The 26,880-nt window shown below is 37.7% G+C and overlaps 4 protein-coding genes across 4 annotated transcripts; 3 read left to right on the top strand and 1 right to left on the bottom strand.

The window, feature by feature from the left end:
- Positions 1 to 1,155: 1,155 nt before the first annotated feature.
- On the bottom strand, positions 1,156 to 10,845 carry LOC113683856 (protein SCAI). Its single transcript, XM_027201147.2, has 18 exons — positions 10,700 to 10,845; positions 9,847 to 9,916; positions 9,666 to 9,691; positions 8,794 to 8,880; positions 8,036 to 8,134; positions 7,646 to 7,742; positions 7,427 to 7,525; positions 7,215 to 7,286; positions 6,615 to 6,695; positions 6,221 to 6,346; positions 5,872 to 5,982; positions 5,263 to 5,341; positions 4,959 to 5,055; positions 4,388 to 4,469; positions 3,877 to 3,949; positions 3,040 to 3,216; positions 2,312 to 2,412; positions 1,156 to 1,771 (listed from the first exon to the last, which is right to left on the bottom strand). Exons 1-18 carry the CDS (start codon positions 10,837 to 10,839, stop codon positions 1,619 to 1,621), a joined length of 1,770 nt encoding a protein of 589 aa, XP_027056948.2. The 5' UTR covers positions 10,840 to 10,845; the 3' UTR covers positions 1,156 to 1,618.
- Positions 10,846 to 12,472: 1,627 nt separating this feature from the next.
- Positions 12,473 to 18,039, top strand: LOC113683833 (glutamate receptor ionotropic, NMDA 1). Its single transcript, XM_027201118.2, has 6 exons — positions 12,473 to 13,031; positions 13,643 to 14,132; positions 14,622 to 14,751; positions 14,851 to 15,922; positions 16,595 to 16,758; positions 17,301 to 18,039. Exons 1-6 carry the CDS (start codon positions 12,621 to 12,623, stop codon positions 17,896 to 17,898), a joined length of 2,865 nt encoding a protein of 954 aa, XP_027056919.2. The 5' UTR covers positions 12,473 to 12,620; the 3' UTR covers positions 17,899 to 18,039.
- Positions 18,040 to 19,359: 1,320 nt separating this feature from the next.
- Positions 19,360 to 23,514, top strand: LOC113683729 (kelch-like protein 20). Its single transcript, XM_027201001.2, has 3 exons — positions 19,360 to 20,737; positions 21,221 to 21,516; positions 22,178 to 23,514. The coding sequence occupies exons 1-3, from the start codon at positions 19,533 to 19,535 to the stop codon at positions 22,471 to 22,473; spliced, it is 1,797 nt and encodes a 598-aa protein (XP_027056802.2). The 5' UTR covers positions 19,360 to 19,532; the 3' UTR covers positions 22,474 to 23,514.
- A 953-nt stretch (positions 23,515 to 24,467) lies between these two features.
- Positions 24,468 to 26,880, top strand: LOC113683743 (small ribosomal subunit protein uS13). The gene is made up of 5 exons (XM_027201028.2): positions 24,468 to 24,567; positions 25,167 to 25,253; positions 25,890 to 25,991; positions 26,075 to 26,166; positions 26,755 to 26,880. Exons 1-5 carry the CDS (start codon positions 24,544 to 24,546, stop codon positions 26,831 to 26,833), a joined length of 384 nt encoding a protein of 127 aa, XP_027056829.2. The 5' UTR covers positions 24,468 to 24,543; the 3' UTR covers positions 26,834 to 26,880.

Raw genomic sequence — 26,880 nt, 5'->3', positions numbered from 1 at the left:
TTGGTATAGTATCAACTAAGATGATAATGTAAATTGACCACCGTAAAAAAATTTCACAACTTACGTTTCAAGCGTTAGCCCTTCGTAAAAGCGAATAGAGGAGGTGTAGGTTGTGTGTGTGTTTAAATGTAGAAGATGGAGCTACGCTTTTGGTGGGAACATGACTTGCTTTTCTCGGTACACTTTCAACTCAATTGATAATACGAAATTATCAATGGTGAAATGGCTGCTGTTCCAGCTGGTATTTGAAGAATTAATCGCCGAAAATAAAATAATTATAAGTACGCACGAACCGAGAGATGTTTTTGTAAATGAACACACATTTCTCAAGAGCGATTTTTCTTGTTGACGTCAATGAGAAAGAGGTGCGCTTCTCTGTGAGCGCCACAGTAACAACGTTAATTGGAGTAATATTGACGTTTATTTTTAGTATTTTGCCTTTTTTGGATATTTATCGGCGAGATCACCGGCTATGAAATGAAAAAGGAAATATTTTGTTACTAATATCTTGAATTTCTTTCTTTTACCAAGTGAACAGATCGGACCTGGTGCCGCGGTGCAACAGATTCATCAAAAATCGAAATAAACGTTTAATACTATTGGAATGTTCTTTCAAAATATCTTTGGAATGTTAGGATTACATCACTTTCTGGAGGGTCTCAATGAGGTTAACTGTTAGCCGTAAACCGTGACGGTAAAATAAAATTAGCCGTTACGGTAATTTTTAACCGTTAGTCGTTGAAAAAAGTTAACCGAAAAAAAATTCCGTTAACGTTGACGAGAATGATCGAACCATTAGCTGAAAAATGACCAAATTTTAACCGGTTGCCGTAAAGCCATCACCTGTATGAGAACCTTTTATTGTGTCTATGCGACGGACAAGAGCTAACCACTCAGACATAATCAGAACACACCGCGCACTTCCTGAACCTCCCCTCCCTCCCTCTTTCTCCGTTCTAACAGAGATAGGGATGGTCAGGTGATGAATAAGGGTAAAAGGTTGCATCTGGCAAAGAAAATATCATAAACAGCAAATGTGAGTGACAGCGTGTTAATCTGTTTCCGTTTGAATTCCTCTTATCCTGGGAATTAATTTCCAATCAATCATTTTCAGGGTTGAAAAATTCTCAGATGATAAAAAAGTAAAGCCAAAAAAAAAGTACAAAAATAAAACTTTATCCACAAGTGCAAACGTTATACAGACTAATGAATTTTTATGTACATCTATATTTTTTTTCCACTGGTGATGAGAATGTCTTTAACACCGATACAAACATCTTTGCAGTACGGGAGACCAAAAGTAGCTGATTCTTCAGTCTCCAGTAGATCTTCTGTTTGATATCCAGTATTCATATCAGCAAAGACTAATCGTGTTCAATCTTTTGAACAGTTTTAACACGTATGTGGTTCATCTGCCAGTGATCGGTGTGTTTAATCATTCAAGTAACTCCTTTCCTCGAGTAATCAAAAATCCATTATCGTTTGAACAGAAGTTCACAGCCTGAATGCTCGTATCACACAGTCTGTTCACAAATGTTGTCGCTCCTGCCTGTCACGCCTACCTCAATGTCACGCCAGCGTGGAATCATCGTAAGAGACGCTAGTAGATGGAAAACGTTTAATCCGTGGGAGGACCTTCTCCAATCTCGTAGAAAAGACTCCGTACATCCAACATGGAGGCCAGCTCAAGAATTTGTTTCTCTATGCTGCCGTTCAGAAGAATTTCCTTTGCAGGTAATCTTGGAAAACTTTTTGGGTAGAAGTCTGAACCCTAAAGAAAGGGAAAACAAACACAAAGGAAAGCACAATGAGCTCATTAGAATTATCTGAGAGAATACTACAGACAAAAAACTTTGTAAAAATTAAAACAAAAAAAACCTAGACTTGGATATCGATATCATAAAGCACTTTTCGACGAGTATCGTAACACCAGAACCAAGTTATCATAGCGGCCAGTCAATGAAAGAAATATACCTTTGATAACCAATAACAACTCAAAGTAAAGCCAAAAAAATTTGCCCAAAGCGCGGGAAAACGCGGGTGACCAAGTTATGTAGTTTTCCTTATGAGTACTTGATAGAGTAGAGCGAGTTTTATGGACCGATCACAGAGCAAAGAAAACCAAAACTGATGCAATTCCGGATTACTTTCGACAATGAATTAAAAACTGCTCTCTGCTCGCATGAATCCTATTTGGTAAACTGAGTCAAGGGAAGATCATTCGTTTTTTCCTAAAAACACATTTCGACATTATTTCAGTAGCTAAATAAAAGACTGAAAAGCTGTTCCATGCCTAGATCAACTGCCCTACCTTAAATGCTCGATGAAGATGCATTGTGTAGAAACAGAAAATATAACGGAGAATCATCAGCCGAAGAAATTCGTCGTCAAGGAATTGAATAAACACAACATCTGTCAAAGGAAAGAAAAAGATTATCTTGCATACCTTACTCTAAGTAATCCAAAAACTTTTTGCAGAAATGTGAGTATTACTGACAGATTCAAATTCTATGAAACAAAAAAACGAGAGAAAGAATTCAAAAGAAATTCTACAGTAAATACCCCAAGATCTTAATTCTGGATCTAGATAAAAACGTATGTTATCGGAGAGTAATTTCTAAGATCTGTCTACGTATTGGGAAATGTGTCAATCGTTTTAAGCACGAACATAAGAGATGGGAAAAAAAAAGTTCCCACGAATATTCGAATCCCAGATTTAGGGGTCTTGTGCTTTATCACTGAGCTGCAGAGAAACCAACTGCGACTGAAGAAATAACTAGATTCAGATGTGACATGCGTCCTGCATACTGCTACGAGCTATGATCAGTAATTTCTAATGCGTTATGACAAAAGAAAAGAGATGTCAGAAGCAAAGAGATGATAAATTTTGAGTACAGTCGTAGAGTAAAGAATAGTGAGTTCTCATCTTATCTTCGACAGTATGTCAAAATTTGGGAATATAAAATAAATAAAGTTCCAATTGCAAAGTTTAGACCAGTTTCCAGCAGTGGTTGCACTCAGGCACCTCCGACGACTCACCGACATATCGAGACCACTCGTAAAATACTCGAAGGATGTCGTTCATTATTCGTCGAACTTGCCGCTGACAGCTATCCCACAAGTCACTGCGAAGATCGGCAATGCTGCTCACGTAGCAGAAGGCAACCAGCGGATTGAAGAGGAACAGAGTGAAGAGACTCCCCTTCCGACTTTGTTCTGTAAAGTAAGAAATCCGAGAAACAGACCATGCACAACCTTACAGACATAATTTAAATATTCAGGCAAATTATAGGAACGTAGTAACGATAGTGTAAGAAATCCACTCCATTTACGAAAAAAGAGGAAAGAGTCCAAACTCCGTAGAAAATATATTAAACTTTTTACATGAACCACAACATTGGGCTGAAATAAAAACTCCGTAACTACTTAAAATTCCAAATAAAGGTGACAAATTTACGCGAACGAAAGCTCATAAACAACAAAACTAAAACTCCGCGAAAAAAAGCTAAAAGTACGTGAAAATGTCCACGTCAGTTTTTCAATGTCAAGGTTAGAGTTCTTTGACGTGATTGGCTAATTTATGAAATCGCGCGCACCGCGCGTAGATACAAAAAGAATTCAAAGGGGGAGAGGAAGAGAAAAATTGATACTTGAAATTTCAGTATCTGAGCAACTGCGCACCTACCCCTCCCCTAACCCATCATTAGGCCTCAATTGTTATCAGTTGACTGGTGTTGAGTTAGGGGAGGGGTAGGTACGTAGTTACTCATATACTGACATTGATCCAGAAAAAATTTATACTAACTACGCTTGTAACTTCTGTCCATCATCGTTCTTTCAGTTTCTCCAATGTTATTGAAATGGGACAAACCCTACCTTGCATTGTAGTAGGAACAGTAATTGGCGACATCAAACAGACCAGCGGTTGTCCAAATAAACTTGGAAAATACTGTAGAAGAATAAAAAATCTTTTTGTTACTATAACTTACAGTCGTATTAACAATTGGACGAAACCATCGAATGAAATAATGTTAGCGATAGTAATGCGCGCAGACTTGATTAATCTCAGTTTTCTACAAGTTCGAAACAAATAAGCACGGGACTTTTAAAGAAAAAGTGTTTCTTCGTTAAGTGAATAAAGACCCAAATTTATTTTTTGTTCCCCCATCATAGAATAAAAAAGAAAACAATTACAAACTATTCTTCTAGAAAAAGGTAAATAGTTTTTCAACAAGGTTGAAAAGGTTGAGTCTCTGGATATAACAAATCGAGGCCTTGTGTACCACCGGGAATGGTAGTATTGAGCAAGAGAGTGACTTATTGGGTGCAACCCTGCAATAAAAGTTTATGGTTTAAGAAAGATAAAAGGGCATCACATAGAACTTACCCTGAAAGCATGACTGTTTGAGCTGTCTACTATTACCACAAGAGGCTTCCTACTGAAGGGCACAAGGTCTTCTGGGTACAAGCTAGAACAAGTCAAAAGATGTTTGCAATTAATTTGCCACGTGCGAAGACAAAGAAAAAAATTCCTGACGAGGATGGAACATACGAGCCTCTGACTACCGTTAAGATGCCCTATCGACGAGCTAACGAGACCACACCGACCTAATATACTTATGCACTAATTTTAACTTACAATCATCGTTTTCCACTCTGAAAAAAAACACCCCTCTACCCCTTATACAATGTTGAAGTCGATACCTTTTTCAATATCTTTAAAAAGAATTTTATTTCAAAAGGTGATAAAAATGTGAGAACATTTCCCTTCTTTTATGAACCAATTAAACTGTTCGGGTTAAGCCAAATACATTTAAACAAACTAAAAATTTCCTTTGAACATTTCATTTTTGGGGTTGAGGTCGTGAGGCCGTGAAAAGTGAGTCCAAAAGTGATTCGTGCTCACTGAAAAAATATATAATATAATAATTAACAATTATAGAAATCACTCAACGCACCAATGAACATCCTTCAGGTTTGTTCTCGTTCGTCTCGCTGCTTCCTCGTTTGATATTTTTTTGTGGCTCATAGCGACGCCTCCCTGTTCGTAGGGACCTGACGAGATAGAAGGATCTCCTCAGAAAAGAATCATGTGAGCAATTTTTATGGTAAGCGACCAGTTGATTCTTACAGGTCTTTGGAAGCGCAAGAGAGCTGGGAACGAGTCACGAGTCATAGAAGCAGACATTGCAGGCGATGATGAAGCACCTTCCGAAGTGAAAAGACTGGAACGAGTTGAAAATGCAACTGACGTGTTCTTACCTTCTTCTCCAGCTTTCGCGTTTCCAAAGTAACCATCACCGGACACATAAACCAACATGACGCCATTGTTTGGAAGTTCCTTAAACAAGGATAGTAGCTTGAACATTAAGAACATTCATGTGATTTCTCTATTAATCTCATCTTTCTCTATTAATGTGATTAAACATCACATTAGAAACCTACATCAGTCCTCGGACGCTTCATAGGTCATGTCAGTTTAAACTTGTGGTTTTTAGTGTTTAGACAAAATCACCGTCGAGGCCTTGAAGCGCAAGTGTGAGGGCAAGTTTTTTTTCTTCCTTACATGTAGGCTTCGAGAAATAGTTGAAAAACACGTAAAAACACCGTGTGAAAGGGTTGACTTTTCTCGCATCCTTTCAAATGCTTTCCGTGAGACTTAAAAATGGCAAATCTTAATGCCAATGAAATAAGAATGAAAACCACGAGAAGGCCGAGTCAACATTTTACCTGATTTGCGTTCAGTTGGATTTGGTAGGTTAAAGAAAGAAAATATCATAGAGTGTCTATAGCTAATCAATAACCAGTCAATGTAGTATTGAGGTTTGATTCTGCATGTCTCAGACTCGCCAGTAGTAAGTGAATACTCACCTTAATACCACAGGCCAGAAACACATACAACTGAGTCAGTGTCGGTTTATACAGGAGATATTTATGAGGATTTGGTCGCTTGGAAGACGATCGCTCCACACCATTGACTTCCTTGAAAAAATCAGCGATATAAAAGAAGATAAATAAAAAATTTGATATTCCGTCCTATCGCGAGCGTGGAACACAGAAAAAATCCTAATTCCCAAATGAGAAATTGTGCTCCAGCCAATCTCTCATCCGCGCTACCACTAAGACACAGAGAACTCGTTGCTTAACCGGGCCATGTACATACTAGGTTCATGTGTAACAAGCGTCCTGAAACGAAATAAGTGTTTAGATTACAACATACTTGATTATCTTGACCCTCAGACACCTCGGTAGAAGTCACCAAAGTACGCGAAGGTGCATCCTCAGGCTCTCGCTCCAGAACTTGCAGCATACGAAACATGTCCAAAGTTAACTCGCTGAATTTTACCTGTAAAAACAATAACGTGAGAAGCAAATTTTTAAAATAAAAATGCGCCAAGTGAGCATTTATCGGATTGATGTGAGATTATGTGAAATCTTCAAAACTTTGGTTTATTCAGCTCAAGAGAAATGGTACTTAAGGTTCGAACCCAAGATCTTTGGATTCCGCGCTCCGATTCTGTGCCACTGGGCCACAGAGAATTTACAGAGAGCGAGCTCATTGCTAGGTGCATATGTGACACGCGTCTGAAAAAGAAAAAAATTCAATGAGATACCTGCTTTTCACAGTTTCCCACAATAATAATTTCTTGTAAAGATAACGATGTGCCACTGACCGGTCTCTGAGGAGGAATCTCCTGGAGAAGATGCAACATACAATACAGTAAATGGTTTGTGCCATGGGGTAATATTGGATCGTTTAGTCTGATCGTCCGTGTGAGAGACTGGGTAGTCCTGATCGAGCTCACTCTGGTTATGACTTCTATCAAGGCTGTCGAGAACTCAGTCTCCACTATGGGCAACAGTCCTTCTCAAGACTACCCTCACCCGGACAATCAGAATTTATGCAATCATACAACAAATGAATTACTACCATAATTATAATAACATGATTTCGAGTACAATTTGGAGCAAAGAAGCGCTCGTAAATTTTTCAAAGACTACAAATTGCACTCGTCGTACAGGCTTTTAAAAGCAATTTTGTTCTCTTTGAAAAATTTACTCCCGCTTACTAACACCAAATTACACTCGAAATAATGTTTTTACCCATACAAAATCAGGCATCTTATTAATCAAATAAACTTAAAAACACGGACTTCTACAAATAGATGACGATCAAGTTGGTTGATTTACTTGAAAGAAAAAAATGTACAAACGTTTTCTCCCATTCTATGTGATAGAGTGACCGGCACAACATCCGGAGTCATGACTGTTACCAACGAGTCTGCCTGTTTAGGAAAGAAAAAACAGGTCTGACCGGAAAATTCGCCATTGGACTTACTTTACCAAGGCTATTAAGTTGTAAAATTAAAAAGGTATCCAATCAGGCCCAAAAGTTGCCATGAAAAGTATAAAACATTTTTGATACCTCCATAAAGGCTGTCACTTCACTGATCACCAACCTCCATTCTTCATCGTCGTCCGCTTCATACACATTAACATATTCCTCGACGTAATGATAAAGTTCCTGGAAAGAGACACGAGAAATTTTGCTTTAGCGGATTGGGACTCGCTACAGATCAAACATAGGTGGGACTTGGAAACCCTAGAATGACAAGGATTTGCAAAAATTAAAAAAATAAAGCACCTGTATCAATTCTTTCACAAGATCCACCTTGTTGAGGAGAAGACTGACGACTATAAAGCGAGCATAGTAACGGAGTTTTTTCACCATCAAATCAGGCCTGAAGAAATACATACCACAACAATTAATAGTTGCAAGTTTAAAATAGTAATTTATATATGTAGAAATAAGTTGCAATTCAAGACAAATATTTTTTTAAAACGCTGTAGAAAATGTATGTGTACTTTGGCTTGTCTCACACCTATTTTAAGGGTCTACAATATCTAATACGGTCTAATATTTCTTAATTAAAAAAAGCTGCTTGTTCTATTTTCACCACTTGCTTCTTGTACACCTTTCCCCATCCTTCCTTTAAGTTTTATAACAGTATCTGAAACAATACTGCTTGCTTACTTGTCTTCCTTGCTTGCCTGACTGTAGTATGCCCTGGATCGAATGGCAGAATAAAACCCAAATGACTCATGAAGGTAGTTTGCTTCACTTGTCCTAAGACTGTAAAGGAAATCGTTAGTAAATAAAAACAAATAGGAAAGCAAAAGAATGAGAAAAGTCATACAACCGATATAGAGGTCATGTGATCACTGTTGGGTAAGGCTTGTGGGGGGGGGGGGGGCCCTATGTTCTTGATGAGGATATGAGGATATTGCAAGTTACTTGGGTTTCCTAGTTCTTGCTCTTACAACTCTTTCCTTCCAACAGTTGCCACACAATGTCACAACTAATCAGTCTCATAACTTTGCATTCATCTCAACCACCGCTATTTTGATATACCCTATTATATAGTGTTTTAAGTGGAGAGAGAATTTCAACAATTTTTACCCTCCTATGAAATGTAATATCCTTCTCTGTTTCAGGTTAGGCTATCCTTTGTTTCACAGAATTCTAACAGAAGACCAGCCAAAGTCTCTTCTGAAATCATGCACCTGTTTCCCCACCAGCCCCCTCTTTCCAGAAAAGAGGGAGCATAAACATGAACACCTAACTGATACCACTGTGACCCCCCACCCCTTCCCCTTTGCACAAAGAGGGAGCCACACAGGGGTGAACAATAATCACATGATTACAAATGTTACTGAAGAAATTATACCAATTTCTTTTTGAACAATGCCAGCCACATTTAAGAAGGTATACAAAAGAAAAATGATACTTACTAATAGTGATAATAGAGTTGTCCAATTTTTGATGCAATTTCTCCTATCTGCCATCTTTTAAGGTTATACCGAATATCCAGAATAGATCTAGGAAAACAAAAATACAATTTTACATGGTGATGTTTCAAAAATAAATTTTAAATATGGAATTTTCACTGAACATATTCTTTTTTGGCTGATTTCTGCCAATTGACATGAAGCCAACTTTGATGAGTACTTTTAATTGATTGAGGGTTAAAAAAAAACTAAGTTGAAGCTTCTTAACAAACTTTACTAACTGCTTTTAATTGCCGCTTTATATCACAAAATTAGACCAATAATTCATTCTTGTGAATCCAAGGTAGTGGCTTAATATACAGGAAACATAACTACTATGCAACGTTCATCCACCACACACTCAATCAGGAAATAACTAAGAACTTCTCTACTTGTAAGAAATTACTACAGCCACAGTTGAAAAGGACAAATTGAGTCTTTCAAGTCACTGTAAGGCTTGTGCAAGAAACTAAAATGTACTTCCCTTTACTAACAATTGTGCTACATGAACAGTACCTTCAGGATTGCAAGGTGATCATAACCAGAATTACTTGAATAAACTAACAGTATCGGTGTAGAAAACAACATTTAAATTTTTAATTGATAAAGGTCACTCATAGAGACAAAGCTGATTACCATCAATAAGTTTTTAGTGAGAATAGATGTATCAACACATAATTTAAACCTCTCTTAGTTCATTTCTCCAAACAAAAACCAAATAATTGGGTATATGAAGGGAACAACTTTCAAAAGAACAAAGAATCCTTGGTGAAAGAAGGAAAGATCTCCAGATAAATTTACAACAAGTTGTAACATTTTATTCAGTAAACACATACCTGTGGTTTTGCTGAAATTTCCACAGCTGATAAAATAACAAAGTTTAGGTGTTTAACTTAGTGATGTCAAATTCACGATTAAAATAAGAAAACACGCACCACACTAAAAGGACAAAAATAATGAAAGGTGCATAAAACTTATCATATGTACTTTTAAAAACAATCAGAATGTCACATTCACCCTTGTGTAGACATCAAATGTTCTGCCAAAATGTGTTTGCCAGTGCTTGTGTCCAAACTGGGGCAAGTCTCTGTCATAGATATCAAATTAAAAAATTATTTTAACCTCATAAATTTTCAAAGTTTGCAATAGGGGAGGAACAACATAACCATTATATCAATGAAGATTAATTGAGGGCACAGTGAAGATAAAAACATAAAGCGTATAATTTTGTATTCATGGAGATCTGCGCCTTATGGAACCCTTCAACTGTCTCTTAAAATTAAAAATCTCTGAAATTAGATGCCAGTCATTCTTAGGGGGTCAAAAGCTTAACAGTACCCCTTAAAAATCTATCAAGATGACTAACTGCCATATCCGATTTCAATCGTTGTACGATGTTGTTTATTTAAACTGCGCGCGCCTCTAACTTACAATACATGCTTAATCAGGATTTTCGGATAGAGAACAAAGAACTATGTGACTGAGTTGAAGACAAGAACGTTGTTGTAAGGTAATATGCAGAATTTTCCCTAATAGGTTTTTCGTACAGCGATCGGGCCGTAAATAGCCTCGGACCTTGCCCCTATCCCAAAGTCGAACAAATATCGAACATTCTATCACACCACACAAGAAACATCTGTGACGACTCAAGGGTTTAATAACTGATGCTGAGAAAAGTGAAATGACTTTCCTTGGCAGTCAAGAATCACAAATGTACTAATGACTTCGATGAGAAAACAAAGTTAAACTTACAATAAACAAAGCTGACCAAAGGTTACACGCCCTCTTAGCTGCTCAGGTTTCCGGGGAATCAGGGGATGTATTGAGGTAATTTACCGATAATCTTAACTCAGAGAGAAAATCACAATACCTTAGCGCGTTAAAAAGCTGTCGGGATTTTTCCTGCAGCTGGCAAAATTCCACCACGATTTTTCGTTCATCCACTTTCGATGGAGGAGATTCGTTGTTTACGTCTTCCGCCATTTTTGTTTGACAACAGACTGCTAGCATGTGATTGCCGCGGGCTCAACTGTACTCAAAGTTAAATCTGCTAGCGTTGCGTCATCAGATTGGCTAAGTTAGTTGGTATCTATTTCGTGATATGTGAATATGCAAGCAATCTTCGAAGAAAACAAGGCCTGAAAAAATTCCGGCCTGTACGGGATTTGAACCCATGACCTTTGTTTCTTAAAAATGGAGGTTAAAACGTGCTGGGAATGGATATATTCCACATCTTACGAATTGTATTATTATTTCACCGTTATTCAGTTTTTCCTGTTGATCTCTTTATGCTTTGAGTTACAAGACAAACTCATTTCATTCGTTACCTAGCCAAACAAAAAATAAATGATTATTGTCATTTCTTTAATTTTCCTTTTTCCTTGTATCGTCCCTTCATAATTTGATTTAAATCACTTTTGCAATAAGGCAATATTCTGCTATAGTGATGAAATAAAATAAAGCCTGTTGCTGTTGTCTTTGTTGACTCGTTCTACTTTTAAAATGCGTCAGTCCTTTGAAGCCGTCTTAACTCCAATCCGCTTCCTATACCCGACAGACTACAGATAACAATTTTACTAACCTCGTCTTCTCGGACCTCATAGTAAGTGATATATCCTCGTTCTTTGCCTTTGACTGATCTATGGCCCATGGGCTTTGTGTTAATTATTAGAGTCATACATAACTTGGTCCAGCTTACCCTATAGAACCCAAACTCGATTAGTAAGAGTTTTGTATATCCTTCCGGAGTATTTGAGAACCAAGAAGATACTACTTTAAAATTCCCATACCATATTTGACCAGATGCAGCTTTACATCAGTGGAGGGAAGATTCGCATCCGAAAAACATCCTCTCGTGCACTCGTTTCCCACAGAAAATTAAAAAAAACTCTTCATGCAGTAAGTGCATGTACCCCTCATTTCCTGACAGCAAATTGTAATTGTCTATTCCTGATGAACAGTTCTCGAGAAGCTGTGGTGAAATCCATCCTGTGTGGCGAGATATCCTACACAAGACAATCTTTTCCATAGGAGGCTTTTTCAATGTTTTCCAGTTGGTTGGAAACACCCTCCGGGGGCTGGGAGGACGACTTAGTAGGGGACCAGTTGATGTTATTCTGGCGATAATGACTGGATTATTAACGGATGGAGTTTATTTTATAATGTTCTAATACAAAAAAAATTCTTGATTCTGGGCAAGAATCGAGCATGTATCAGCAACATGAAGATTACCAGGCTCAATGTACGTATTTACGCCCTATGCCTGCACGATGATTGTTTTGAATTGAGTTCTATCACTTGATGAACTCCCCACTAATAACATTAATATTCCTCCGCTGGAGACAAGTTACGCACCTGCCGAAAAATTGGCAGGATTTAACTTTGTTTAAAGAGACGACAGCGACCTGTTAAAATATATCAGAAGTCTTTCATTTTTATTTGAGTTTTTCGCTTGGTTCATATCAGCACATGACAAGGACTCAATAACTTCCTGTCAGGTCGATTTTTTTTACCGCAACTCAAAAACCACAATTAGCTTTGGTTAACCGAAGAAATTTCGTGATTTGCGCCTAGCTACTTGGGCTGTATTCAACCAAACCGTTCAAATCCTACCGAGAACTCTGGAAGAATCAGTGAACACCAGTGTACAAAGTACGAATTTACCCAGAAGAGCTCCCCAAAGGTTCAAGTAATGAGCTCTGCATGGATGTAAGCTTAGTAATTTCATCGCAGGTTCAGCGCGGACAGTAGATCTTTTCATTTTGTATCATACCAAGTATTCACTACAAATTATGTCTTCAGTGATGTTCTACAACTATTCGACGGTGATTATTGCTACAGCATACAGCCTGGTACTTTTTTTTAACACTGTGATTTCAGCACAAGAAAACCCAACCATTCCGTTGGGTCTTATCACTAATACATCTTCAAATACAAACTGGACTAAAATTTTTCATGATGCTTTGAGACTGAACGACAAGCTGTCGCAAAAAGTAAAGTTTGAATTTATAGCTGTTTCTAAAACAGACTTGAACTCCTTTAGAAAAATTCTAGATACGCTGTGCCATGAGTTACTGCCACGAAAAGTTCAGGCAGTTTTTCTTGCGACCGAAGGTTTAACAGTTTACAAGTTCACGAAAATGTTGGCGGTTGTTCCCCTGCTAAGTTTGGGTACAAACAGGGATTCGGCGATGGAGAATCAGGTTAGTTGCATGCATTTAGAGACGAATATAAATCAGTGTCCACCAGTCAACGGCGTTTAAGTCTAGTGGGATGCGATTCCTACTTCTTAGAAATTTTTACATGTACGACTTTCATTTCACCAGGCTGACCAAAAAATAGAGTGCCGGTCATTTCGACCACGGTCATAAACAGTTAGTAAACCTTAAGATTAAGTCATAAGTGTGGATTCTGAAGTGAAAAAAGGTCAGTAGTCTCTTGAAACTGTTCGCAAAGATCAAAGTTTGGAAATTTTTTTTGGCAAAAATTATCATGGTTCGGAAACGCGATTTTGCGAGAAAGTGCCTGTGAAACTGACTTTGTTGCGTGGTTTACGTTGATACCAAGTGGCAAGACACATCTTTCAATATTTATAGATAAGTGCAACGAGTAACCCTACTTCGAAATTTTATCCAAGCCTAAAGTTCTAGAAGAATACAATGTCTCGCCTGAAAAGAATGATAAAGTCGCTGCTTACAAAGTCAGGTGATATTTGTGATATATTTATTTACCTATGCCATTAATCAATTCAGTAGATGCTTCGTTGTAATATCCTAACATATCATATTTTCTGAACATTTTTCTCGTCCATTAGGAGGTGTATTATAACTACAAATATCTTCAACCTCCCGTAACTCAACAATCTAAAGTGATTCAAGCCACACTAGATTTTCTTAAAGTTAAAAAATATTCTATCGTGTATGAAATGCACACAGAAAACGAGAAGCTAGCTCAGGAGGATTTTTCACCGGATACAAATCGGAATGGTTATGTCTTCATGACACCGCTCGTATCCAAAGGGAAGTATGCTGACTTCACTACACTTGTGGTTCAAGTTACAGAAGTATTAACTAAGATTAAAATCCAGGAAATCAACGTGATCGTTTTGACCTGTGGGGAAGAGTTGGTAAGAACTGTTTTTAAGATTGCGACGAAGTTAGGGATGGTTTCCGAAGATTTTCTTTGGATTGGAACGGAGGCAGTCATTCAAGCCTTAAACGTTACAAACGATCGGCATCAGGACATGCCGATTGGCATTTCAAACTTGATCGGAGTTAAACTTAACACGTCGGAAGAAACAATAGGTAAGAAACAATAGGTAGGGACAATTTAAAACTCTTAATTAGCATAGAGTCCTCGTAGATAGCTTCACTATGTACGCACTTGGAAAAAATTCATTGAATTATTAATTTTATTATTGTTGAAATTTATTATGCAGCGTTGAATTCAGTTAGTATAAGTAATAACATGATTTCTAGCGCAATTTGGTGTCAATAAGCACAAGTAAACTTTTCAAAGACAACAAAATTGCACGAGTCCGAAAGGCAAGTGCAATTTGTAGTCTTTTAAAAATTTACAAGTGCTTATTACACCAAATTTTGCGAGATAAATCGTTACTTGTAAATAATGTACAAATAAACATCACAAAAATTCAAGACAGATGAAATTTTGAAAGCGTGCGCTCGCTATTTATATACATGAGAATGCATTCGTTTTCAACCAATCAGAAGCGCGTAATGTTTTCATGTACATTGTTATTATTAATTTCATTATTGTTGAACTTTATTACACAGCATTAAAAGCACTACAGATTCTTGCTTCTTCAACACAAGTTGACTCCAATGAATCAGTGCTGACTGTTCCACTCCCAAACTGGTCATGTGATGGCGTGTTTCATAGGACGTCTTTTAAAAAGTTGATAAGGTAAGCGTTCACTAAAGATGGCTCTCATAACGCCAATGAGTTAACAAAATTTCCAAATTTTGGTATTTATAAATTCGTAATTTCATGATCTTTCCGCAGTCCTTGTAGACCGACGACCCAAAGTTTGACGTTGAATCAGCAAGTTGTCAGCGATACTTACGACATTTTAAAGCTAGAAACTAATCCTGTGTTGAGGCAATCTTGGAGGAAAATTGCAACGTTTCAAAATAACGGAAGCTTTCAGTTTGAAGAAAACTTTCTTCCAAAATTCGATCCCAAACCTGGCGTTGCATCTAAGAGTCTTCGAATTGTTGGTATCGAACACGGTCAGTACCTTTATAAGGCTGGCAACGTGACAGGCTGCACCGAACATGGAGAGCATTGCACGAAAGAAAAATTACAACACAATTCACCTCAGCCGACTTGCGAAATAGGAGTCCCCTGTTACGAACACTCCAACATCTCGAGCAACAGTTCAAATCAGCCGCACGTCTTCTGTGTATCTGGTCTAATGATAGACTTACTGGGCTTGATACAGGACAAACTAAGCTTCTCCTATGAACTATACCTCGTACCAGATGGAAAGTACGGGGCCATAGATGATGTTACAGGTCTGTGGAATGGTATGATAGGTGAAGTGTTGTACGGTAAAGCAGACATGGCATTAGGTACTATCACGATCAACGCACAGCGCAGTCAGGTAGTGGATTTCACTACTCCCTACGGCGAAGTTGGAATTGGGATGGTAATTGCCAACGGTGTTTCTTCCAAACCTTTCATAACTATGGAGTTTCTCGAACCGTTTGGAACAAGTTTATGGTTTGCCATCTTGTTATCCATTCTGACAATTCTTGTTGCCTTGTGGTACCTGGACCGAAAAACAAATGAGTTTTATATTAATAGCAATAGTTATTTTTCGAAAAGAGCAATCACAGAAAGCTTGAGTGAGAAAGAAAGTATAACGTTCTTGGAGAGTATGTCTTACACGTGGAGCACACTTGTGCACGTGCCAGCGGGAAGTGGTTTTCCAAGAAGCTTGAGTGCGCGCCTAGTGTCTATCTTCTTTGCTTTTGCCATGATAATCCTGAGCAGCACATATACCGCAAATCTAGCCGCTAATAAGGTAAAAGATGACGCTGAGCCACCAGTAACAGGAATATATGACGAAAAGGTACAATAAAGTTAAAGAAACTTAAAGCTTATGCATCTGAAAGGGAAGGGATGTGAAAGGCAAAAACACGATGGAGACGATAAATTAAGGGAACAGCTGGGAGAACAGTTGTGAAAGACAAAATGGATGGAATATTGAGTAGTAGAACTCCTTCCCATCTCCCACCTTTGCTTGTCCACTTTCGTCTTAGCCCCACTTTTCCTCTTCCTTTAACCCTTAAGACCCTAACATCAGTATGCATATTCTCTATACTGTTCTCTATACATTTCCTACAGTACTTGCAAGGAGCATTTGTCTAACAACAATAGTTTCTTCAACTGGTGATCATGTCTTTTATTCTCCCATCCTTAATGTTTGAACCAGGAGTGATTTTGTAAAGGGAAATTAGATTTTAGGCACTCTTAAGGGTCAAAGGTTTAAGCCCCAAAAGTTTACCGTAATAACAGTAGGTGCAACCCCTCGTGTGCAAAGAAATACTGAAAAATTATTATCTCATGCTTTTCGTCATATCAGAATGGTGCCTTCTTATGGTATGTGTACATGGAGATAAATTTCCTTTATCTAAAGCAACAGATTGTGGCAAAATTTGTATGTATCAGATAATTGTTTGACTTTAATGTCTTACCCAGATATGCTGATTTTCATTTATTTTTTTTTTCTCTCCTTTGACAGATGACTAACCCTCCCCCCGGTTTCCACTTTGGAACTCTGAAGTCGAGCAGCACTGAAGCCTACTTCAAGTTTAATCGAGATCCGCGCATGCGTAAAATCTATGATAACATGAAGTATTACAACGTGGAAAATGTACATGACGGGGTGGCAAAAGTTAAATCTGGGTAGGAGTACCATATTCAGTTGCATTGATTTACTTCAGAACACGCATGATCAAATGTAGCTTTATTCGGAAGATTTCCTGTTGTACTGAATTAACACATAAACTTCGAATTCCGTAAACAAAATTAAAAAATAAAAACAATACATGCAATACTTAAGAAATTCACAACCGTATAGCTCCTTATTATCCCAAAAAAGCAGAAATAACAGTTTAACCGAAAATTATAGACGGGTAAGTTTCTAAAGAAACAGTGGTACTGCGTCGGTGGAAGAGTATAACGGGGTAATTTAGTGTTATCAACTGAGTAGATAACGCGAATTGGCCACCTCAAAGTGTTTCAAAGCTGACGTTTCGAGCGTTAGCTCTCCATCAGAGTTAATGAACTAAATCAACTGAAAATTAGTCCAGTGGATATACGTGGTTGTCAAGTCTCCTGTTTATTTATTTTCTTCTCTATAACCTTCTAGCCTGTATGGAAGGACCTAGCGTCCATGTACAATAGCGGGTAATGCTTATCACGGTTATTGGTACTCTCATCTACAGGGAATTTTCAGTTTATATCGACGACCACCCTTATCTGGAGCATTTGGTCTCTTCGCAACACGACTGCTCCTTGAGAATTGTGGGAGAGCCTTTTGGTATCTCTGGATATGGACTAGTACTAACGAAAGATTCCTCTTGGACCCAGGTTTTCTCAAAGAGGATTCTCCAACTGAGTGACGAAAACGCGTTGTCTGTTCTTTGGAATAAGTGGCTGGTGCGAAAGTGTTTGACAAAAGAAGACTTTGAGAGATCACCACACAGATTGTCTATGTCTGACCACAACGGCGTTTTCGTGCTTGTCGCTGCTGGCATCTTTATATCAATTTTATTTTTAGGCATAGAGCGTAAGATTGCTTTTTATCAGACAAGAAGGAAAATCATCGCAGAAGAATCGGAAAGAAATGAAGACTACGAGTTATCTACCACGACTCCGAGAAAGGAAAGTAAGATGCAAAGCAGTGTTTTGGACGACGGGTCATCACGACGCAGTTTTACTCCTTCGACGACGACATATTCAAACTCTGTGCTACAGCTTGAACAATGTGATAACCAGCAGCAGCAAGAAACAAATAGGTTTAAGTTTAATTCAGTTTGTTAGCCGATAAAAAACTAGACGAGTAAAATATAGGAATGTCAGCCACTTTCGTTAAAACAATTACTGTAGAACCTTGGATAGCAGCCACTTGAACTTGCAGCGGCCATATTGTGTTGTCCTGGCAGACGCTCTCCACTTAAGCTCTTATCTTAACCTGTTAACAACAGTCACCCCCTCTAAACCACAACGTGCTACAATGTCCTTCTTAGTGACCAAACTGACCGAGCTCTCCAACGACCAATTGATCACCGACTGACAAACAATGCAAAAATACGTGACAATGCAACTCCCTCTAACATGCAAACGACGACAGGTTTATTTTGTTAACGAGAAAATGCTACTTAACGCAAACTTTTTACTAACTAATGGATCTATTAAGCCTCATTAGTTATTTCATGTTGGCATATTTCTTCTGAACATCATTATTTCTTTCTATCTTATTGATAGATTAGGTTATGTTTTGTATTTAATACTGCAACAAATAAATCTTAAACAAAGAAGAGCCAGCCTTAAAAGTATCAGGTTTAAAAAAGCTCCTCTACCTCTTGTTAGTTATTTTCCTCTGTCGTAAAGACAACATCAGTGAGTCAGTTAGAGACTGTTCAATTTAGTCAGAATGTATTACAAAGCCATTAAACAGGTTTTTACATTGCTTTCCTCTGATAAAGCATGCTTCATGCTTAACAGGGCAATGCGAGGGTGTCCAGACACTCAGAGTATAGCCTCACAAATGACAGAGCTGTAAATTAAGCATCGAAAATCTGATTCATCACATTTTAGAATTTTAGCAAGCTTGAAGTCAGTTTTGTAAAACGCCAATACACATCGACATTTAAGGATTTTCTGACCACAGCAAATGTGTGTTGAGAAAAGGAAAGCAACCATGTAAAGCAATTGTAACTTTGATAAGAAAGGATGACACTTTCTCTCTCGAAAACAAATTCAGATTCCTAGAAAATTAGTAGCCACGCGTGTTACAATTTTCATGTGGCTCTCAACTTTTGCAAAAGCGTGACATTCATTACTTCATAGCAGCTAAAGGACTTCTTAATTTTCACCACAATACCTTCTTAGTAGACACGTTTCTCCTCAACACGAATAATATCGGACAAATTGTTCACTCGTTTCTCAACACCACCATTTTTTTCTCCTACCGAGGAAGAAAAAGTGGCCTCGAAGTTTTTCATAACAGAACACGACACCAAACCATCAGTTTACCTACCAAGACTTTCGTTTTCGTAAAACCACGAACGAAAATTAAACTCGTTTTTCCACCCTCTTGAGGATTTCAGAACAGAAAGTATGAAAAAAATATTCAAAAAACGTTTCCTTCAGAGCGTGGAAAATCGAAAAAAGAAACTAAAACTAAGATCCCATTCTTGATGAAGAAATTAAACCCGTTTGTAACAGCACGGAATAAGAAATCCCCTGCTCTTCCCCGTTCTTGCTCAGTGACACCATTCTGAAGGCCAGGTTACATAGTGAATAGCAAGTTATATTCGGTTATTGGGAGATTTTGTTTTGGTGAATAGCACTAAAAATGTGTGCTTGAGTTTGTCAAATTCATTCATTCAGGTGCATTAAATCGTAAGGCTAACACTTGAACTCGGCATTGTAATCGACGATGATCAGTTTCAATGGAAAACACTGAGAGAACCGCAGCCATGGAGATGGGATTGCCATTTTTCGCTGGCAGCCCGTTGAAGTCTTCTCAATTTAACAAACCGAGGATGAGACATATTTCAGATCGCCACCCTAAACAACTTCTGGACACATTAGACTCTCTACGGCAATGCAGAGAATTGTGTGATGTTGTAATTAAGGCTGGTAGTAAAACTCTCTTTGCTCATCGAGTGATTTTGGCGGCATGTAGTCCGTATTTTAAAGCCATGTTCACGGGCGAAATGGCGGAAAGTCGGAAAAAAGAAGTAACAATTCAAGATGTCGATGAAACAGCTATGGAACTCCTGGTTGATTTCGCATACAGTGCAGAAATTATTGTGGAAGAAGGCAATGTTCAAGCCCTTCTTCCTGCCGCTTGTTTGCTTCAAATCTCAGAAATTCAGGAAATATGCTGTGAGTTTTTAAAACGCCAGCTAGATCCTTCGAATTGCCTCGGTATCAGAGCTTTCGCTGATACTCACTCTTGCCGCGAGCTGTTGCGCATTGCCGACATTTTTACTCACCATAACTTTCAAGAAGTCATAGAAAGTGAGGAATTCTTACTTTTACCGGTGACACAATTATTGAATATTCTGTCCAGCGACGAACTTAACATTCGTTCCGAAGAACAGGTTTTTACAGCGGTCATTAACTGGGTCAAATACAGCGTTTCAGAGAGACGATGTCACCTTTCACAGGTCTTACAACATGTCAGGCTACCACTTTTAGGCCCTAAATTCTTAGTTGGTGTCGTTGGTACTGATCCTTTGGTAAAAAGTGATGAATCCTGTAGAGATCTTGTGGATGAAGCCAAGAACTATCTTCTTCTGCCAGAGCAAAGGTTGCTCATGCAAGGACCTCGGACCAGACCTCGAAAACCAACTAAATGCACAGAAGTGTTGTTTGCTGTGGGAGGCTGGTGTAGTGGAGACGCCATCAGTAGTGTTGAACGCTATGAACCACAGACAAATGACTGGAAAATGGTGGCCACCATGAGTAAGCGACGTTGTGGTGTGGGTGTGGCCGTTTTGGACAATTTACTGTATGCTGTTGGAGGTCATGATGGTAGTAGCTATCTCAACAGTGTTGAAAGGTATGACCCCAAAACAAACCAATGGAGCAGCGATGTTTCACCAACTTGCACATGTCGTACCAGTGTGGGTGTTGCTGTTCTTGATGGGTAAGTTGTTTGAAATAAGAGCAAATCACGTATTTGGTAGCAGATATAATAGAAACGACCATGCTTGTTAATAAATTAAATAAATATACTGGTTCAGGTATTTAACCCAAGTTAGATGGGGGGAAGTGAACTTACAACAGCTCCACATGTACAAATTGTGGATATAGGGAATTGCATAATGAAAAATGTTGTTAAGACTTAGGTAAACTTTGTCTATCCCACTTGCATACTTAAGTACCTAAGATGATTCTGCTGTTATTTGAAAACTAAGCATAAGATACAAGAATGTGTGTTGAGTAACCACCATAAGTACACATGACAGACTGCTTACCATTATCACATGATCTGGTGATTCTTGAGTAGTTTTTTCTCTCAATGACTTTTTAAATTCTAGTTTGATTTGTAATAATTATTGTTTTTAAGCTTGCTTGTTCAAAGGGGTAAACAAGAAATATATCACTGAATTTAAACCGACTTTTCCAGGTACATGTATGCAGTTGGGGGGCAAGATGGTGTATCATGTCTGTACATTGTTGAAAAATATGACCCTCAAGATAACAGATGGTTTCGAGTTGCATCTATGAGTTCTCGCAGACTTGGTGTTGGTGTTGCAGTACTTGATGGTTATCTGTATGCTATTGGTGGCTCTGATGGTACCTCACCCTTAAATACAGTTGAAAAATATGATCCTAAAACTAACCGTTGGAGTCCAGTGGCACCCATGGGAACACGAAGGAAACATCTTGGGGCTGCCCTCTTCCAGGATAAACTCTATGTTGGTGAGTATTTAAAAGTTTGCTTTATTCTAAATTATCTAGTGGAGTGAAGTCAGGGTGTTGGTGAGGGAGCAAAGTTCAGTTAATTTTCAGGCATGATTATCCAGCTAAATTTTGAAAGCCTGACTGAGCTATTTTTTTTATTCAGATGTGGAGAGTCGTTTCCTGTTACTCTACACATTTCTTAATGAAAACCTTGTATTTAAAACATAGTGCATATTATGGGGAACATACCAATAAAAATGGAACAATAATTGAAAAAGGTCATACAATTCATACAGCGTGATTAGGTTAGCAAGTTTGTTGTGAAGGGAAATGGTGCACAACCTTACTGAATATCTGTACCTGACCATCTGTCAAAAGTTCTTTGAATAATGTGAGAACATTATTTTCCCAATGGCAACCAAATCTCAAGTAATTTATGTACACTGTGAAAATGGTACTTCTCTTAAAGAATAAAGATAGGAACAATGTTATGTGATACTTGATCTCAGCTGTCGTGGTCATCACTTAACTTACAAAGAAGTAATAATATTTCAACAGTATTAAATTAACACAGAATAAACCAGCACTTAGTCAGTGAAAACTTCCTTACAGGGTCTGTTTTACTATCTGCAGAATCAAGAAACAATTTTATAACTGAATACTTGTTTTCATTCCTCAGTTGGAGGGCGAGATGATGCAACAGAGCTCAGTAGTGCTGAATGTTATGATCCTAAAACAAACCAATGGTCACCTGTTGTGGCAATGAACTCTCGCCGTAGTGGAGTTGGTCTGGCAGTTGTGAATGGACAACTTTTAGCTGTTGGTGGTTTTGATGGTACCACTTATCTTAAGACTATTGAAGTGTTTGACCCAGTGTTAAATCAGTGGAAGCTTTATGGAGGGATGAACTATCGCAGGCTAGGTGGAGGAGTAGGAGTCGTAAAGTTACCACTTAGTGATGCGTTTGGATGTTAAAGTGAATTGGGATAAAAAAATGAGTTGATGTTTCTCCGTCTTTTGGTGTTTGAATTTCATCAGTTGACAGAGCTGTTGTGTTTGGTTTGATAGATGCTCAAGAAGCACCAATTCAGACAATTTTGTATCATTAATCATGTTGTACAAGGAGGACACCAGCATGAAAAGGATAAATTTAATTTGGTTACACCAGCATTTAATGGATAAAGATAAGTTGGTGTTATCCATAAAGTATTTAAAAAAACAACTGCAGAACAGTGTGATGATAAGAAGTATAGCTCAAATGGATCTCTTATCTCTCTTGTTGCAATGAGGAAAGTGTCAGACACACTGATTTTTCTTTATTTGGGCTCTTTTTGTTTCATTAAAAATGTGCAAAGGAAAGTTATCCCGATCCCCCAAAAATCAAGGTTATGGTCTACAGTTCAGTGTGTGTGTCTGCTTGGGTGTGCCCAGCAGAGTGTTTTCTTTGTATTCTGAAGGCATTTGAAAATTTTTGGCCTGTCATCAATTACAATCATTCCTCCTTTTGCATGACTCAGTGTGAGGTTTCAATTAGTATTTGTCTCAAAACTTTGTGCCTTAGAAATGCCAGTATAGACCAAAAGTTGTTCAGAAAAGTTACCATACAATTTATATAATATTTTTTTCACATGTTAACATCAAAATAATTTGTTTTGTTTAGTTATGTCTATTTTTTGTGGATGATGTTGGCAATAAATTCTTTCATTGAGGTAACAAGATTATGTCACAAAGAAATGCAGAAAATTAATATAAGATCTGTCGAACCACTATGCAAGCTTTTCATGACATACACGTATATTTGCAAAGTAATTTTTCTTGCATTCTGGTCTCATTTGGGTATTTTGGGTTTTCGCCTTATTTATTAAATCAATGTAATCTTGATACATAGACAGCATTCTGATTGAAACTAACTAGGAGACTAATCCAGCCTTGTTGGTGTCTTCACACTTAAATTTGTTATCAAGATTAACCAATCACCTAACATTCTCTGTGAAATAAAAATTGACTGATTCTTTACTCTGTTGTGTTTAAGTTTGAATACTAGAAGTTGGTTTGTAAGGATGATAAGTTTTTATATGGCTTATGGCTGGAAATACCTTTTCACTTTGGTACTTTGGAAACATCTCTGCATGCATCCTCCCTTACCAAAATTTTTTTTTTTTTTTTTACATTTGCTTTCCTTTGTTTTTGCATAATTACTCCACTTTTCTAAGAAATATTACACCAAATTTTTTTCTTTTGTTCTATCGTGTCTGAATTTCACTACCACCAGTTCTTCAGTTTGCGCTGCTTCCCTTTGCCAGCTTGGTTTGAGCAGTGAAAGTCTTGTTCTTCAATATCTTAAACTTTTTCATAAATAAACCCTTTGGACACTATACTTCTTCATACACGACATACAATAATGGCACGCCATTTTCCACTGACACGCTACTTTGTGCGGGTTCAGTTAATCACAAATCCCATCATACACCACGTTACGTTCTCTTTCGGCTGCCATCATGGTAGGTTGGAGTTTAGGCGTAGGATAGTGTCGAAGAAATCCGCTATAATCTTTGCATCTGTGTCATCATCGGTGTTATCGTTAATTTAATTGTTGTTTCTTAAGATGTGAGAAGTGATCTCTGCCTTTATTTCGTAAATTTGCACACTGTGCAAAGTATTCAAGCCAGTTAATAAATGTACAGTCGAACGTTACGGATTTCGAAGAATATAGGTTTCTACTTTGAATTTTTGCATTTCTCAGGCGTTTGAAAAAAAAAAAAGAATTTTCTGAACAGCAAGACTAAACTTACAAGTTCCCATTTGGCTGTGGAAATGTCAGAAATTTCGCGAATGTTATTCGATGTCGTTTTACTTTCGAATTGTTAATACTACTATCATTATTGATGTAAACGAAGATGGTTAACTTTTTAGTGATGTCATTATAACTAATTTCAATGTCCTCACGTTAAAATATTTATTTTCGCATAGGCCCTTGTAATTCCCGAGAAGTTTCAGCATATTTTGCGTGTACTGAACACCAACATCGATGGAAAACAAAAAATTATGTTCGCACTAACTTCCATCAAGGTCAGTGGATAAAACAGGAGAAGATGGCAAGATTTTCATGCAATCCCATTCTTCATTATGCGTACAGTGCTTAGATTAGAGACTATGGCTTTGTTATGGAAGAGTGTGGGCTTGTGTGGAAATCTTACCGAGAACATAAATGTTCTGTATTTGGAATTAGTGTTGTACAGTGTGAAGATCTAGTGTCGCATTTGAAGAGGGCCATAAACAGAGTTACATTGTATAGTAATCATTATGGAATTTCTACATCAGAAGCATGGTGAACTGTGAACACCAGAAATATTCTGGGGATGTTTTTATGTCTTGAAGAAAAAGCCAACTAGCTGTTGCTCTAATAACAGTGGTAATCAGTTTGTTGTAAACTTTTTTGTGATTGTTCAGTATGCAGTGGACTTGTCAAAGGCAAACAAACTTTTTCAGGGAGTCATGAGTTGTACAGTTTCCACAGTCCCTTGTTAATGGTAGTTTCCTCATGTTTACTCTAAGTTTTTCTTATTTTGTCCCTTGTGTTCACTAACATTGTGATGAAAAAGTGACATTGTAGTGTGTGCTACATTAGTACTGTTCAACAAACATGAGGAAATTGAAATTTCTCGCAGGGTGTGGGACGAAGGTATGCCAACCTTGTGTGTAAGAAGGCTGATGTTGATATGAACAAACGTGCTGGAGAGCTCACGGATGACGAGGTAAAGCTTCATGGACAGAATGATTAAAATTTTCATTGCCACAGGGTTTTTAGACTGAAAAAAAAAAGAAGTAGCAGGATAACAATTGTATAGGAAGAGGAGAATATTCAATTTATCAGGATGAAAAATAAGTGAGGCTGTTATAATGAATTTAACAAGATAATACTGTGTAATAGCCAGAAAATTCTTTGTTCTCTGATATATATATTAACACCCTGTAGTCAAATGTTTTTATTTGCTTATTAGTAACTGATAATGGCTTGACATTACCAGAGGTTTTTCACTGTGAGGTCTCAACAGTGTATATTTTCATTAATTCATGCAGAAGCATATTAGACTTACAGTTCTAGTTTGCTTTGCACCACACAAATCTCTGTCTAGTTGATAACCATTAAATTGTCCTACTCAGCAATCAATTATTTATCCAGTAGATTGTGGTTTTCAGCTTTAAATAAACCTGACCTGAACATAATTTTTAAACTACAATTGTGAACTGAATTATCTGACTTCTGTTCGTGACAGTAGTTAGTATAAACTTTAATCAATTGGATACAATGAGGTAAAATTGGGTATTATTATTGTTATTTGCTAAGAGGTTACTGTACATGGGTAAAAGTAGCTTCTGTTTGGTTGCAGGTGGAGCGAGTGGTAACTATCATGCAGAACCCACGCCAGTACAAGATTCCTGATTGGTTTCTTAACAGGCAGAAGGACATCAGAGATGGCAAGTACTCACAGGTATGGAAAATTGAACTGAACTGGAATTAATCTTCAAGGGTTTTATAGAAGGGTTTCATTTGATGTTGTAATTTGTGTTTTAGATCCTTGCCAACAATCTTGAGAGCAAGCTCCGTGATGATTTGGAAAGGTTAAAGAAGATCCGTGCTCATCGTGGGCTCCGTCATTACTGGGGGTATGTTTTGATTTGAGTTTTGTGGATATCAATATGACTACGCTCATAGGGCTCACCTGGTACCAACACTACTCAGAGCTCAATTGGCCATTTTAGATATCTTAACATTCAAACTTGACTTGTTGGGGGAATAAAACAAAAGAAATCACAGAGGTTGAGGGATGAACAATTAATTTCTTTTCTTTTATTCCCCTAGCTTTGGAACCACGTTAGAATTTAAAGATATCAAAATGACCTATTACACTGGCATTCAACAATTTAATCTCTGACAAAGTCATTTATACTTTTCCTGGACTGGTGGACAAGTTGCAGATGAAATGTACACTGGTTATAAATTTCTGTGGAAGCTGTACAAATGTTCTATTTCCATGTTATGTCATATAACTTTCAGTGGTAGGAGTATGCCAATCCACCCATATCCTAATCTATATCAAAGTTGTAGAAGAGTTCTTCTGGCTGAATGGCTGTTCCCATGGATTGGCGTTCTCTCTAATCACTTTTTTTTTCATGTAACAGAAATGAATTAAAGGGAAGCACTGAATTAAAAAGGTGTAGAATAACAGATGTTCCTTCTTTTTTTTTTTCCAGCCTGCGTGTGCGCGGTCAGCACACCAAGACCACTGGTCGCAAGGGTAGAACTGTTGGTGTGGCCAAGAAGAAGAACTAAAAGTGCAATGTTCTGTTAATTGTAATAAAGAACACTTAAATCGCCAA

Source organism: Pocillopora damicornis, chromosome 4 (genome assembly GCF_964200805.1).
Source record: "Pocillopora damicornis chromosome 4, jaPocDami1.2, whole genome shotgun sequence".
Taxonomy (NCBI): domain Eukaryota; kingdom Metazoa; phylum Cnidaria; class Anthozoa; order Scleractinia; family Pocilloporidae; genus Pocillopora; species Pocillopora damicornis.
Note: the sequence above shows the minus strand (reverse complement) of the source record. Positions and strands in the feature narration are given on the sequence as shown.